Source organism: Lontra canadensis, unplaced genomic scaffold (assembly GCF_010015895.1).
Source record: "Lontra canadensis isolate GAN:19392208 unplaced genomic scaffold, GSC_riverotter_1.0 scaffold9, whole genome shotgun sequence".
Classification (NCBI taxonomy): Eukaryota; Metazoa; Chordata; class Mammalia; order Carnivora; family Mustelidae; genus Lontra; species Lontra canadensis.
The window spans coordinates 38,787,059-38,800,468 of record NW_022631003.1 but is presented as its reverse complement, the minus strand read 5'-3'; the positions used below and the strand labels follow the sequence as shown (position 1 = coordinate 38,800,468).

The following is a 13,410-nucleotide window of genomic DNA, read 5'->3' as shown; positions in this document are numbered from 1 at the left end:
TTTGAATGAAACTAACTCCCAAACTTAGCCTTGCAATTTTTTTGTTTCCCTGCCAAGTTTAAAAAAAAAAAAAAAAGGTGAATAAAACTCACAAAAACAAACATTGAGAATTTAAGAATCTCAGTGCTAAACTATGCCTAAAGGTCTATTGTATAGAATAATTTTAGGAAGGGGACAAAGTGTTGTGAAGTCTTAATGAAAGACAGTTAAAGAATGTCATAATTCCTTTTTTTTTTTTTAAGATTTTATTTATTTATTTGACAGAGAGAGACACAGCAAGAGAGGGAACATGAGTCGGGGGAGTGGGAGAAGGAGAAGCAGGCTCTGAGCAGGGAGCTTGATGCTGGGCTCTATCCCAGAACCCTGGGATATGACCTCAGCTGAAGGCAGATGCTCAATGACTGAGCCACTGAGGCACCCACAGATGTCCCTAGAATGTAATAATTCTTTAAAAAAAATCTAGGAATTATTCCTTTGGAGAATTTTAAAGATAGTTGTTGAAAGTTAGTTTTGAGTATATGAAATTAATAATTGCCCACTTTCTAGTGAATGTGCATCAACAACATTTATTATGCATCTGTGGAAAGAACTGCTTTTAACTATTCAGAGACTTCAGGGTTGATGTGAATACATTTTTAAGTTTATTTTCAATTGAATTTAGATAATAACTAAATAAAACAGTCTAATTTAAAATAATAGGATAGATGAAAATAATAATCTACTCAATTCATTTAAAAACTATTTTGTGTTACATAAATGAAAACCTAACTGATACATGATGAAAATTAACCCATATTCCCCAATAAGGACCTCCCTGATAAATTGAGTCCATTTTCTTTTTTTCTCTTCAGATGGTAAAACATGTCATTAATCACAGAATTAATAGCAAGCCATGACATGGTTCACAGCTTAAAACGTTGTTTTTTAGAGTATGATATTATATTAAAATGTTTAATCAAGCTTTTAAAGCACTATAATTTTAAAAATTGGTGGGCTTTAGTTTTCTCTGTATTTTCTTTTTCTTTTTAAAATTTTTAAAAGATTTAAAAAAATGTATTTGTCAGAGAGAGTGCGCAAGAGAGTGAGCACAAGCAGGGGGAGTGGCAGGCAGAGGGAGAAGCAGGCTTCCCACTGAGCAAGGAGCCAGATGTGGGACTCGATCCCAGGACTCTCAGATCATGACCAGGAGCCGAAGGCAGACGCTTAACGGACTGAGGCATCCCAGTCCTTTCTGCATTTTATGTGTGACCATTATAGGGTTGTGGTCAGGGTTTCCTTTTTTTGTTGGTTAATGATTTATGTTCATTCCTAAAAATAGAAGATCCTAAAAAGTGAATAAAAACCACTTATGTGTAATAACATCCTTTTTCCTTCTGTGTGTGAATTTACATTCCCATCTACATCTAGAGCGACATCTCAGTCATCTGTAACAGTGGAGGACCTAGATAAAGCCTTCAGATTTTCCAGTGTCTTTTTATAATTAAGGGAATTTCAGATCTTTTCTACATTAAAAAAAAAAAGAGAGAAAGAAAAGCCTTAGATAATGAGTTACATGACAAAACTGTATCTCCCTCAGACAAGGAGGTCCATGGATTTTCTGGTAATCCAAGTGTTTCACTATCAAGAGGAAATATGTTCAAATGGTGTAGTGTTGATGTGGGTGGGTGTGTGCTTATGGTTTGCATCCTTTATGCAAGTTGGATTATGTATAGTCCTAAATTGAGCATTTTTATTGAATTTATCTTAAAATTCTTTTTGTAATACTCAGTTTATCTGGCCTTCCTGTCTACTTTCTGGAGACCATGCTCATCACCAGTAAGATTTAATTCTTCTATGATAACCAAATTACAAATGTGCACTTGTGCAGGTGATATTTTTCTTCATCATTTTCACTTCCGTTGACACATGAATATGACCTGGGTGGCTGTTCTGGGCCTTCACAATATATTAAACCTTTCTGAACATTTTTATCAAAACAGAGTTCATCTGCTTGATGCCATAAATAGATGAATGTTCTTCTAGGAATGCTCCTCTGAAGCAGTCTAACAATTAGTTGATTTAGAAATCAGGAATATTTCCATTCTATCATTTTCTGCAGGATTTGTTCCTAAATTGGAAAAGTAGGTATTTATCCGATTAGCTCAAGCATAAAACAAAGGAAAACTTTCAAAGACTTGATTGCGAATTCTTTCGTTCTTTTTTTTTTGCTTAAAGTTTTATAAGAAACAGTGTTTTATGTTCCAATAAAATTAATAGTTTATATACTTCTTTCAAATGACTGAAAATTTTCACACTTGTTGAGTAAAAGCATTTTTCTCACATTTTTCTCATTGTGGAATGATGAAACATAATACTGTATAATTATGTAAAAGGGCTTGACTGTTCACATACTTAAATATGTTCATTGTGCCAGAGATTATGGTAATCAGCTTTGTAGGTACTTCTGACAATCCAGGATAGTTGATACTCAGAAGAAGACTTTGTAGGATACAAGTTGCAGTTTTACCAAATGTAGCTGTTTCTGGTTGTATACCATTGATAAGGGTTATTAATAATTGTCTTTCCTTCAAATTTTAGTTCCCTCTGATCTACGTAGAATTAATATGCAACTGTACATTTTCTAAGGAATTAGAAATTTCTGATTTGGTAGTATAAAGCATTAGCTGAGACAAATTTCGTTTCAAGTCAAAAAGATTAATCACGTGGTTGATAGCTAATATAATCCAGCCTCTGGGAAAGAACTAACGCATTTCCCATGAGCTAAACTAGTCGTAATGTATCTGTGATTTCTTATTACTGCCAGTTTTCATTTTTCATAGTAGAAAGAATTAAAAAAAATAACACCAATTAAAAGTTTGATATTTTTAATTTTTAAAAAGATTTTATTTATTTAAGAGAGAAAGAGAGAGACAGAGCGCACAGGCAGGAGGGAGATCGAGAGGGAGAGAAAATCTCGAGCAGACTCTGCAATAGGCAAAGAGCCTCATCCCATGATCCTGCGATCATGACCCCAACCAAAACCAAGAGTGAGACGCTCAACCAGCTGAGCTACCCAGGCACTCCTGTTTCTGATTTTGAAAGTAAAAAATACTTATTGCAAGAAATTAGGAAAGCCCAGAAATACATAATGAAAAAAAATTAGAAGCTAATTTCTATATTCTGGTATACCTTCCTCTATTTTTATCTCTCTATATAAACATATATTTTCATCAAAATTGGTGTTATATTATACAGGATCTTTGATTCTTTTCTCTTTGAACAATATAGATCTCCTTTAGCTAATCATTTGTTCAGTTTTGTACTGGTGTAAATCAAAGTTGTGTATGTCTTGTGCTTTCATGGAACATACTGTCTAGTAAGGGAAATATGAAACAAATAAATAAAAGTATAATTACAAAATATAAGTTTTATAAAGGAAAGAAACAAGTGCTATGAAGGAGAATAATTTTAGGGGTAGGGAGCCAACATTAGCATGCGTATTTAGAGCCAGAAGACTGACATTTAAATAGAGGCTTAGAAGATGAGAAAAAGTCAGCCATCGAAGAGTGGAGTTACTCACATAGGTGCAAAGGCCATGGGATAAAAAGGATTTGGTGAGTAAAGGGCTCTAAAAGAAGACCAGCTGGCCAGGGAGAAGAGAAAGAGGAGATACTAGCCCATGATGAAACCAAGAGGTAGAAATGAGCCAGTCCTGCAGGCAAAAGAAAAGAGGTTTTTGTTTGAAGTATTATGCAAAGCCATTAGAGACTGTTGGAGAGGTGAAATTGCATGGCTGTGTTTAAACTTTTTCAAAAGATTATTCTGGATGTTATATGGGGGAAGAATTAGAGGGAGAGCAAAAGGACACAAAGGTGTGAGATAGGGGGGCCCTGAGGTGGTCCATGAGAAGGCTGAAAAGCTTGACGTAAGCTGTGGACAAGAGATCCCAAGAGAAGGAGATGGCTGGGAGATGTGTTTGAGGTTGGAATTGCCAGTTTACGAGGTGGTGATGAAGAGGAGTTAGTGGGTTAAAAGGAAGGAGTTCAGAAGTTTGACTCCTGTTTACGGCAAAAAGAACCAAGAAGATGATGGTGTTATTTACTGCCAAGGGGTAGACTTGGTAAGGACAGGGTTGGGGTACTGGTTGTGGTATAAAATCAGTATTCAAAGATCGATAGTAATTCTGCGGGACGTGTTAGGCAACCACATGTGTAAGCCGAGAAGGCAGTTGTGTGCATGAGCGAACTCAGAGGTGAGTGTGGGCTGATGCTTGCTTTTGGACGTTACCATCATGTAGGTGGGATTTAAAGCCAAAGGAACAGATAAAATAACAGAAGAGTGAAGATAGGCAGATGAAGGGGGCCTAGAACTGGGTTCTGACAATGAGAGATTGCATGCCTGAGAGTCTAGGAGGGGAAGAGAAACAGGAATGTGGGGTCAAAAGCAAGAAAAGACTGCTTCAGGAAGGAAAGCGGAGACAGCCACATCCCATGCTGCTGAGTGGTCTAGTGTGAGAAGAGCCGAGGAGTGACTGCCGGATTGTGCGATTGTGAAGGTTACTGGCGAGATCATCGAAAGCAGTTTCAGGGTTGTGTGTGGGAAGGCCTACTGTAATAAGTGTTTGTAATCTAGAGATGATGAGCTAGAATTTTAATGGCTGCGTAATCTGCACTTAAGATAGCAGAGTATATGCAGCTACCCATATTGCTGACAAGCCAGCTGTCCCCAGCAAACAGCCTTGTATGTGTTCATGGCTCATGGGCCCTGGAAAATTGTTGGCTTGTACCTCAGTGGGGCCCACACTGGGAAATTTCACTCTGTCTTCTTTCCTCCGAATGTGAGTTTGGGTTCAAATCTACAAGAGGGATTTGGGTGCTGGGGAATACGGATCCTGGCTGAATTTCTGTTTGAGAGTGTTGTGCGTTTGCTGGTTTGGTGCTCCCAGCTGTGGCCTGGGGAGCTTCCAGGCAGTGGAAAGGCTGTGGGGCCCAGGCTGTCTTGGGTCCAGACTTAAACTTCTTGACCTCTGCACTGCTCTTTTGGGGTGTAGGGGTATGGCCAGCACATGGTTCTTTGGTACATTCCCACTTTTTAAAAATTAGGAATCATGGATAGGCTCATTGTTGGATCTTCTCAGGGCCTCACGTGTTTTATTCTGAAATAAAGGAGAGTCCTAGAAAGATTTTATAGCCAAAGGTTGTGAATCCTCTGCCTCAATTTTCTCATCTTTATTTATTGATTTATTTTCAAAGATTTTTCATCCTTAAATTGGGACTAATAACACCTACCTTTCATGGTTATGCTAAAGATTTAAAGTAATGTGTGAGAAGTACTTGAAACCAAGTAAGTACTCAATAAATGGCTATAATTATTATTATGATTCACAGGAAGTATTTAATATTTTGAAAATGTTGAATGAATGACCTCAGTTGTGGTTTGTCTGTATGATACTGGTTCATGATATAAACATTGTCAGATACATAAGCCTCTATAAACTGTTTTGTGTGTGTGTGTGTGTGTGTGTGTATAATTAGTTAGCAATAGCCATAGTAATTCCTTTGTCATCAGTATTTTCTGCCATAGTTTTATTATCAAAATTTATGTAACCATGACCTTCACTTTTTAGTGGATTAGCACAGTTCTCTTATTCCTATTAAAAAATAGTATTTCTGTGAACTTTAATAAAAGTTTGTTCTCTGATAAGATGGCATGCATAAATCTGTTCAGAACTAAAGGTTAAAATTCCCTTATTAGAATCCCATGGGAGTAGAAGAAGAATGTAAGCTGAATACAAAAAAAAAAAAAAAAAAAAAAGAGAGAGAGAGAGTTGTAAAATTTATATTTCTGGTCTGACTTTGGAAGCAGAGCCTGGTGACCTTCCTTCACATTGAAAGACTAGAAAGTTTTATCTTTGTTTTCCACTTCCCCTAAGGTGGAGAAATTTACTTTTTTAAAGCAAAAGTGCAACTTACTAGCTTAAAACCAGTAAGTATTAAAGATCTCATTTTAGGCTGTCTAGATACCATAAGAATTAAAGCAAAGCAAAGCAAAACAAAAGAAAACCCAAATTATTGAAGTGTGTAATAGAGTATAAGAAATTTCTCCCCAAAACACAGCTAATAAACTGTTTCATGTAGAGGACTTCCTGATTATGAATACTAGGACCCTCCAGTTGTTAAGAATATATGTTGCTTAGCCTAGTTCTACACTAGGTTAAGAAAAATATTTGTGATGCACTAAAATTGAAGGGAGAAATAACTTCCTTTGACTAGCATGGGATTTGGCTTTGAAGTGGGGATAAGAGGGGAGAAGGTGTTATAGCTTGTTATCTGAATTTTCAGAAGCTGCTGTTGTAATAATTTGAACGAACTCAGTGCTCATTTTCAAATTTCCCTGGGTGAATAAGAGTGAATAATTTTTGTCTCAAAAAACTTTCCTGCACGGCTTTACTTTTTTAGTCATTAGGATATTTATTGTTTATGTTTTCGAGGAACTATATTAATACTAGGTGCTATGCTGTAATCAGTAACCATGCAAGGCTTGATTTTAACCTCTCTCTCTCTCTTTCTCTACAGTTTGGAAGGACTGAAGTGATTGATAATACTTTAAATCCTGATTTTGTACGAAAATTTATCCTGGACTACTTTTTTGAAGAAAGGGAGAACCTTCGTTTTGACTTGTAAGTTCTGGTATAACTCGCATTGTTAAAAAATAGATTTTTTTTTTTAAAGATTTTATTTATTTATTTGACAGACAGAGATCACAAGCAGGCAGAGAGGGAGGCAGAGAGAGAGGAAGGCAAGCAGGCTCCCTGCTGAGCAGAGAGCCCGACGGGGGGCTCGATCCCAGGACCCCGGGAACATGACCTGAGCCGAAGGCAGAGGCTTTAACCCACTGAGTCACCCGGGTACCCCCCAAAATAGATTTTTAAAGGCAAATTTTGTGACATACAGCTGGGTCTGGTTGCACAAATACTAGGTATATTGGCAGGAAAGTACATTAATTCTACTTAGAGTGTGGCCAGAGCACTATCCCTAGCGTTACTTTGCATTTTAAAGTTTTTTGGCTATATGTTTATTGAAAAAATAGTGAGCATTTTAACTATGCTGAAATGCTGCATGATATATATGGACATCCTTTCAAACCATCTTTGGCCTCAGTGATTTCTTTACAAGTTCCACATATATCCAAGGTGATCTTATTTACTCCTTGTGTCCCCCAGATCATGAAGTTTCTCTCAGCTGCCTCTTTGTGTAGTATATGGATCTCTGTCTAAACTTTGCTTCCTTTTATCTCTTCGTGGCCTCCTATTACCAAGACCCAGGATACTGGAGCCAGAATTTTTGATTCTTTTAACATTCTTGTTACTTTGATGTTGAATTAGTCATATCAAAGTATCATTAAATTCAACTTCTTGTCTGCAGAGAATCTAGAGTCAGTTTGTTTGTAAGATAGTATTTGTTACTCAATTTTTGTTTCACAGATGTAAACTCTGGTGATTGTTGAAATATCTGGATATTGTTCAAAGGAAGTCTATTGAGAGGGAAAACTACAACATATAGTATGTACTTAATTAAAATAGTTTATGAACATTATAAGTCTTTAAAAATAGAAATGCCTTTAAATAGCTGGAAACAATAAAATGTATCAGGCTGTCACAATTTATAAATTTTTTTAAATAAAAGCTATCAATATCATATTTGAAAAAGTCCTAGATTACTTAAAAAGAAAGTTACCTACCATGACCAGCCTTTCTCATTTTCCTCTAAAATGTGTGCAGTAAAATAACCTTCTGTTTAAAAAAGGAGAATATTATACCAGGCCCTTTCCTTCAGGAGTTATAGGAGTTCTAAATATTCATTATATTTATCAAGCAAAATTTATTATGCCCATTTGCTTTTTTATGTCTTTGAAACCTCTTTTCGAATACTAAAAATGATATGTCTGAGAAAAAATCCTGAAGTGTAATGTAATGATTTCTTGACCATGTTTATCATGGAGATTGCTCATAGTGTTGTTACTTAAAAGCCACATATAAATCATGTCAAATGTGGTTCTCCCATTGTTCAGGGCTTCATAGCTGCTGTTCTTAAGAATTCTCTCTCACACAGCATGGCACCTGCTTAATTTTTTCCCTCTGCTTTTAGATTTAACTTTTCCTAAAACCAGCCATTTGTATTGTTTGTTCATCTGTATTGTTTTCTCTCATTTGAAAGTAGTAAATATTTATAATAAATTTAAGTTATGTAGGCATTTAAAAGTGAAAGTTTCCAGTTAGTTCAATACCCTCCCCCCACCCCACAAAAACCCGTCAACCTGCCAATAACTAAAAATGTAAATGACTTGACGTATATACTTGCAGATCTTTTTTTTTTTTTTAAGATACATAAACATATGGGAGTCTCAATATTTTGAAAACCGCAAATATTTTCCTATTACTTGAATTTTTCAGATATCTTTTTGGGCCACTGTATTATATATATGTTTTTCATTTATTTTAATGTTGTATAATTTTCATTGCTTGAGAAAACACAATTTATGTAGCCAAACATCTACTGATGAACATTTTGGGTTGTTTTACTTTTACTATTACATGTAATCCTACAGCAGGTATCCCAGTATGTAAATTTTTTTAGAATCTTTTTTAAATTTTCAGAGTATAAATTATTCAGAGTCAGATATTAGAATGAACAGATGTGGACAAGAGTACTCATTTCTCATTCTAATCCTTGAGACCAACTTAGATATCCCATAGCTTTTTAAGTTTTAATTTCTGTTACTTAACATACAGTGTTATATTAGTCTCAGGTATACAATATAGTAATTCAACACTTCATACATCACCCTGTGCTCATTACAACTAGTGCACTCCTTACTCCCCATTATCTGTTAATCCCATCCTCCCACGCACCTCTCCTCTGGTAACCATCAGTTTGTTCTCTATAATTAAGAGTCTGTTTTTTGATTTGTCTCCCTCTCTCTCATTTTTTTCCCTTAGCTCATTTGTGTTGTTTCTTAAATTCTGCATATAAGTGAAATCATATGGTATTTGTCTTTCTGTGACTTGGCTTATTTCACTTGGCATTATACTCTCTAGCACCAGCCATGTCGTTGCAAATGGCAAGATTTCATTCTTTATCATGGCTGAATAATATAATGTTATATATATGTGTGTGTGTATATATACCACTTCTTTATCCATCCATCAGTCGATGGACACTTGGGCTGCTTCCATAATTTAGCTATTGTAAGTAATGCTGCTATAAACACAGGGGTGCATGTATCCTTTGAATCCGTGTTCCTGTGTTCTTGGGTAAATACCCAGTAGCGGGATTGCTGGATCATAAGGTAGTTCTATTTTTAACTTTTTGGGAACCTCCATACTGTTTTCTTCAGTGACTGTACCAGTTAGCATTCCTACCAACAGTGCATGAGGGTTCCTTTTCTTCACAACCTGTTACTTATATTGTTGATTTTAGCCATGCTGACAAGAGTGAGGTGGTACTTCATTGTAGTTTTGATACGCATTTTCCTGATGATAAGTGATGATGAACAACATCTTTTCATGTGTCTGTTGGCCATCAGGATGTCTTTTTGGAGAAATATCTCTTCATGTTTTCTGTCACTTTTAATTGGATCATTTGTTGGGGGGGGTGTTGAGTTTTATAAGTTCTTTACTTATTTTGCAAATTATCCCTTTATCAGATACGTCATTTGAAAATACTTCTCTTATTTAATAGGTTACCTTTAGTTTTGTTGATTGTTTCCTTTGCTGTGCAGAAGCTTTTTATTTTGATGTAGTCCCAATAGTTTATTTTTGTTTTTGTTTCCCTTGCCTCAGGAGACATATCTAGAAAGAAGTTCCTATGTCAGAGTCTGATGTCAAAGAAATTACTGCCTGTGTTCTCTTCTAGGTCTTTATGGTTTCAGGTCTCACCTTAGGTCTTTAATTCATTTTGAATTTATTTTTGTGTATGGTGTAAGAAAGCAGTCCATTTTCATTATTTTGGATGTGGCTGTCCAGTTTTCCCAACACCATTTGTTGAAGAAACTTCTTTTTTCCAGTGGATATTCTTTCCTGTTTTGTCAAAGATCAATTGACCATAAAATTATGGGTTTGTTTCTGGGTTTTCTATTCTGTTAACATTGATTTATGTGTCTGTTTTTGTGCCAGTTCCATACTGTTTTGATTACTACGTCTTTGTAATATAGCTTGAAGTACAGAATTGTGATGCCTCCAGTTTTACTTTTCCTTTTGAAGATTGCTTTGTCTGTTTGGGGTCTTTGTGGTTCCATAAATATTTTAGGATTCTTTTTTCTAGTTTGTGAAAAGTGCTGTATTCTGATAAGGATTGCATTAAATATGTAGACTGCTTTGGGTAGTAGACACATTTTAATAATACTTATTTTTCCAGTCCATGAGCATGGAATATCTGCATTTCTTTGTGTCATCTTCAATTTCTTTCATCAGTATTTTATAGTTTTCAAAGTACAGGTCTTCTGCCTCTTTGGTTAGGTTTATTTGTATGCATCTTATTATTTTGGGTGCAGTTATAAATGGGATTGTTTTCTTAATTTCTTTTTTGGCTGCTTCATTATTGTTGTATAAAAATGCAAGATTTCTGCACATTGATTTTGTATCCTCGACTTTACTGAATTCGTTTATCAATTCTAGCAGTTTTTTGGTGGAGCCTTTTGGGTTTTCTGCATATAGAATATCATGTCATCTGCAAATAGTGTTAAGTTTTACTTCTTCCTTACCAATTTGATTGCCCTTTATATCTTCTTTTCTGTGACTTTTGTGGCTAGGCCTTCCAGTACTGTGTTGAATAAAAGTGGTGAGAGTGGACATCCTTGTCTTGTTCCTGACCTTAGGGGAAAAGCTCTCAGTTTTTCTCCATTAAGGATGATAGCTGTTTTTTCATGTATAGCCTCTATTATGTTGAGGTATATTCCCTCTAACCCTACTTTGTGGAGGTTTTTTTTTTTTTAATCATGAATGGATATTGTACTTTGTCAAATGTTTTTTGTCATCTATTGAAATGATCATGTAGTTATTATTCTTTTCTCTTATTGATGTGATGTATCACATTGATAAATTTGCAAATACTGAACCACTCTTGAAACCCAGGAATAAATTCCACTTGATCGTGGTGAATGATTTTTTTAATGTATTGTTGAATTAAGTTTGCTAGTATTTTGTTGAGAATTTTTGTATCTATGTTCATCAGGGATTTTAGCCTATAGTTCTCTTTTCGGGTTTGGTGTCTGTCTGGTTTTGATATCAGGGTAATGCTGGCCTCAGAATGAATTTGGAAGTTTTCCTTCCCCTTCTATTTTTTGAAATAGTTTAAGAAGTATAGGTGTTAATTCTTCTTTAAAGTTTGGTAGAATTCGCCTGTAAAGCCAAGATCCTATATGCTTTGTTCTCTGAACTCATTGCCTGTGTTTTAGCTCTGATATTCAGAGCCCTTTCTATTTTGTTCTGGTTGCTGTCTGCCCAAAGGCCCCTGTCACAAGCAGCTGCTGCCCGGTGACTGTATCACCATGTCCCTACTTGGCCCTGGTTCCTTAAGCCTATGTCCTACTCATCCTTTTATCATCTATGTTGTAATTGTTGCTATTACAGAATTTCACAAGTGGAATGAAAAGAAAGGTGCTTTAGAAGGATGACACTGATTAAATGTTTCTTAGTCAGTAGACCAAGGAGCAAAAATTAAGAGCTGGGCTAACACTCTGGAGAGGAAAAGAAGGTAAAGAATGATTCGCCTGTACACAGAGGCTAGTGATCACGTTCTCATCTCTACTGAAGATGAGGCTATGGAAACTAACTGGTTTTAAAAAATGTCTGGTGCAAGGAATATAATTCCACTGAACTCATTGCTGGTTAATGTTCAAATATTATGCCTTTTTAAGTGGGTAGTGTTTCAGCAATCTGACAAACTGGTGAGTCCAAATGAGAATATATTAATTTAGGGAGGCACCTGATACTTATGTCATGTTCGTAAGCTTTCTAGGTATGCTTAGCATGAGCAAGGGAAGACTTAAAGGTAGGAGGAAGTTAGGGCATTGCTGGTATGTCACATACTTATCTAGTATTGGATGATAAGTCGGTAATATTGTTTAACTTCACTGTAAGTGTTTCAGGGAATTAAAAAAAAAAAAGGAAAACAAAACCAATACATTTACTGGAAAAAATACAGAAGGAAGAAATGATAAGATGGTTTAATATGTTTGTTACTAATATCTTCCAGTTATTTGTAAACTCAGTGAAGTAGTTACAGAAGCTCATGGAGTTTGAAAGTTAGTATATAAGTTTGTAGGTGCAGACAAAAAGAGGTTATTTTCGTTAGTACTACTACTACTACTATTCACGGTTTGTAATAGAATCATATGCATATATAACTTTAACCCACCCAACAAATTTCTGAGGTGGAATTAATCCACTTTTGTAAATGAGAAAACCAAGGCTCAGAAAGTGTTATACGTTCAAAGGATCAGATTTTGCCTAAAATATTTTGTAATTAAATGCTACTAAACTGGAATTTCTAAAATTTTATGAAGTCTAAAAATTATGTCTAAACTGGGATATTTTTATGTTTGCCTTGGTTATGTAATACTGATGAAAGTGTATGTTTAAAGTATTCTGCTGCACTTTGAATATAATAATACGGTAGAATATATTTCATCTATCTAAACAAAAGTAAGACTGTCTAGGAAATTGTTATGTTTGATAGGAATGGGAGCATGTTATATTATTTCATCTCAGTGTAACAAGAAGAAATAGAGTAACAGAAGTTAGTGTAGGTAGATTGATATGTTTTAACTTCTTCAGCTTTCTCTTTTCTTCGAAAAATTATAGTGATTTTCACAGAAATTATGTACTGTTCAAAATATGAAAGTGTATTGCAAAATTGAATTATGTATCGTTTTATCCTTTGAATGCATTTGGCTGATTTCAGCAATTTGATTCAAAGAGCTTTATTTCAATTGTTTACCATCTCTGAAAAATCCAAACAATTAGGGCCAGAGAAGGGGATAACTGATTATCAAGAAAAGCAGCAAGTATACTCTTAGTTCATGTAGTATTTTTTTTTAAAATATTTTATTTATTTATTTGACAGGCAGAGATCACAAGTAGGCAGAGAGGCAGGCAGAGAGAGAGAGGAGGAAGCAGGCTCTCCACGGAACAGAGAGTCTGATGCGGGGCTCGATCCCAGGACCCAGGGATCATGACCTGAGCCGAAGGCAGAGGCTTTAACCCACTGAGCCACCCAGGCGTACCTCATGTAGTATTTTTGATATTGCGTTAGTTAATTCCTTTTGATTTACCATGTATTAGAATATCTCACATAACACCTTTAACTTGTGACACCAGCTTTTCTTTTTTCCTTTTCTTTTCTTTTTCTTTTCCTTTTTCTTTCTTTTTCT

The 13,410-nt window shown here is 35.4% G+C and overlaps 1 protein-coding gene across 1 annotated transcript in view; it reads left to right on the top strand.

Moving 5' to 3' along the window:
* The window catches only part of CPNE8 (copine 8), a 200,883-nt gene that overhangs the window by 43,996 nt on the left and 143,477 nt on the right, over positions 1-13,410 (top strand). The window contains exon 4 of the mRNA XM_032855344.1: positions 6,555-6,658. Coding sequence (XP_032711235.1) covers positions 6,555-6,658 — 104 coding nt within the window. The remainder of the gene's footprint in view (positions 1-6,554; positions 6,659-13,410) is intronic.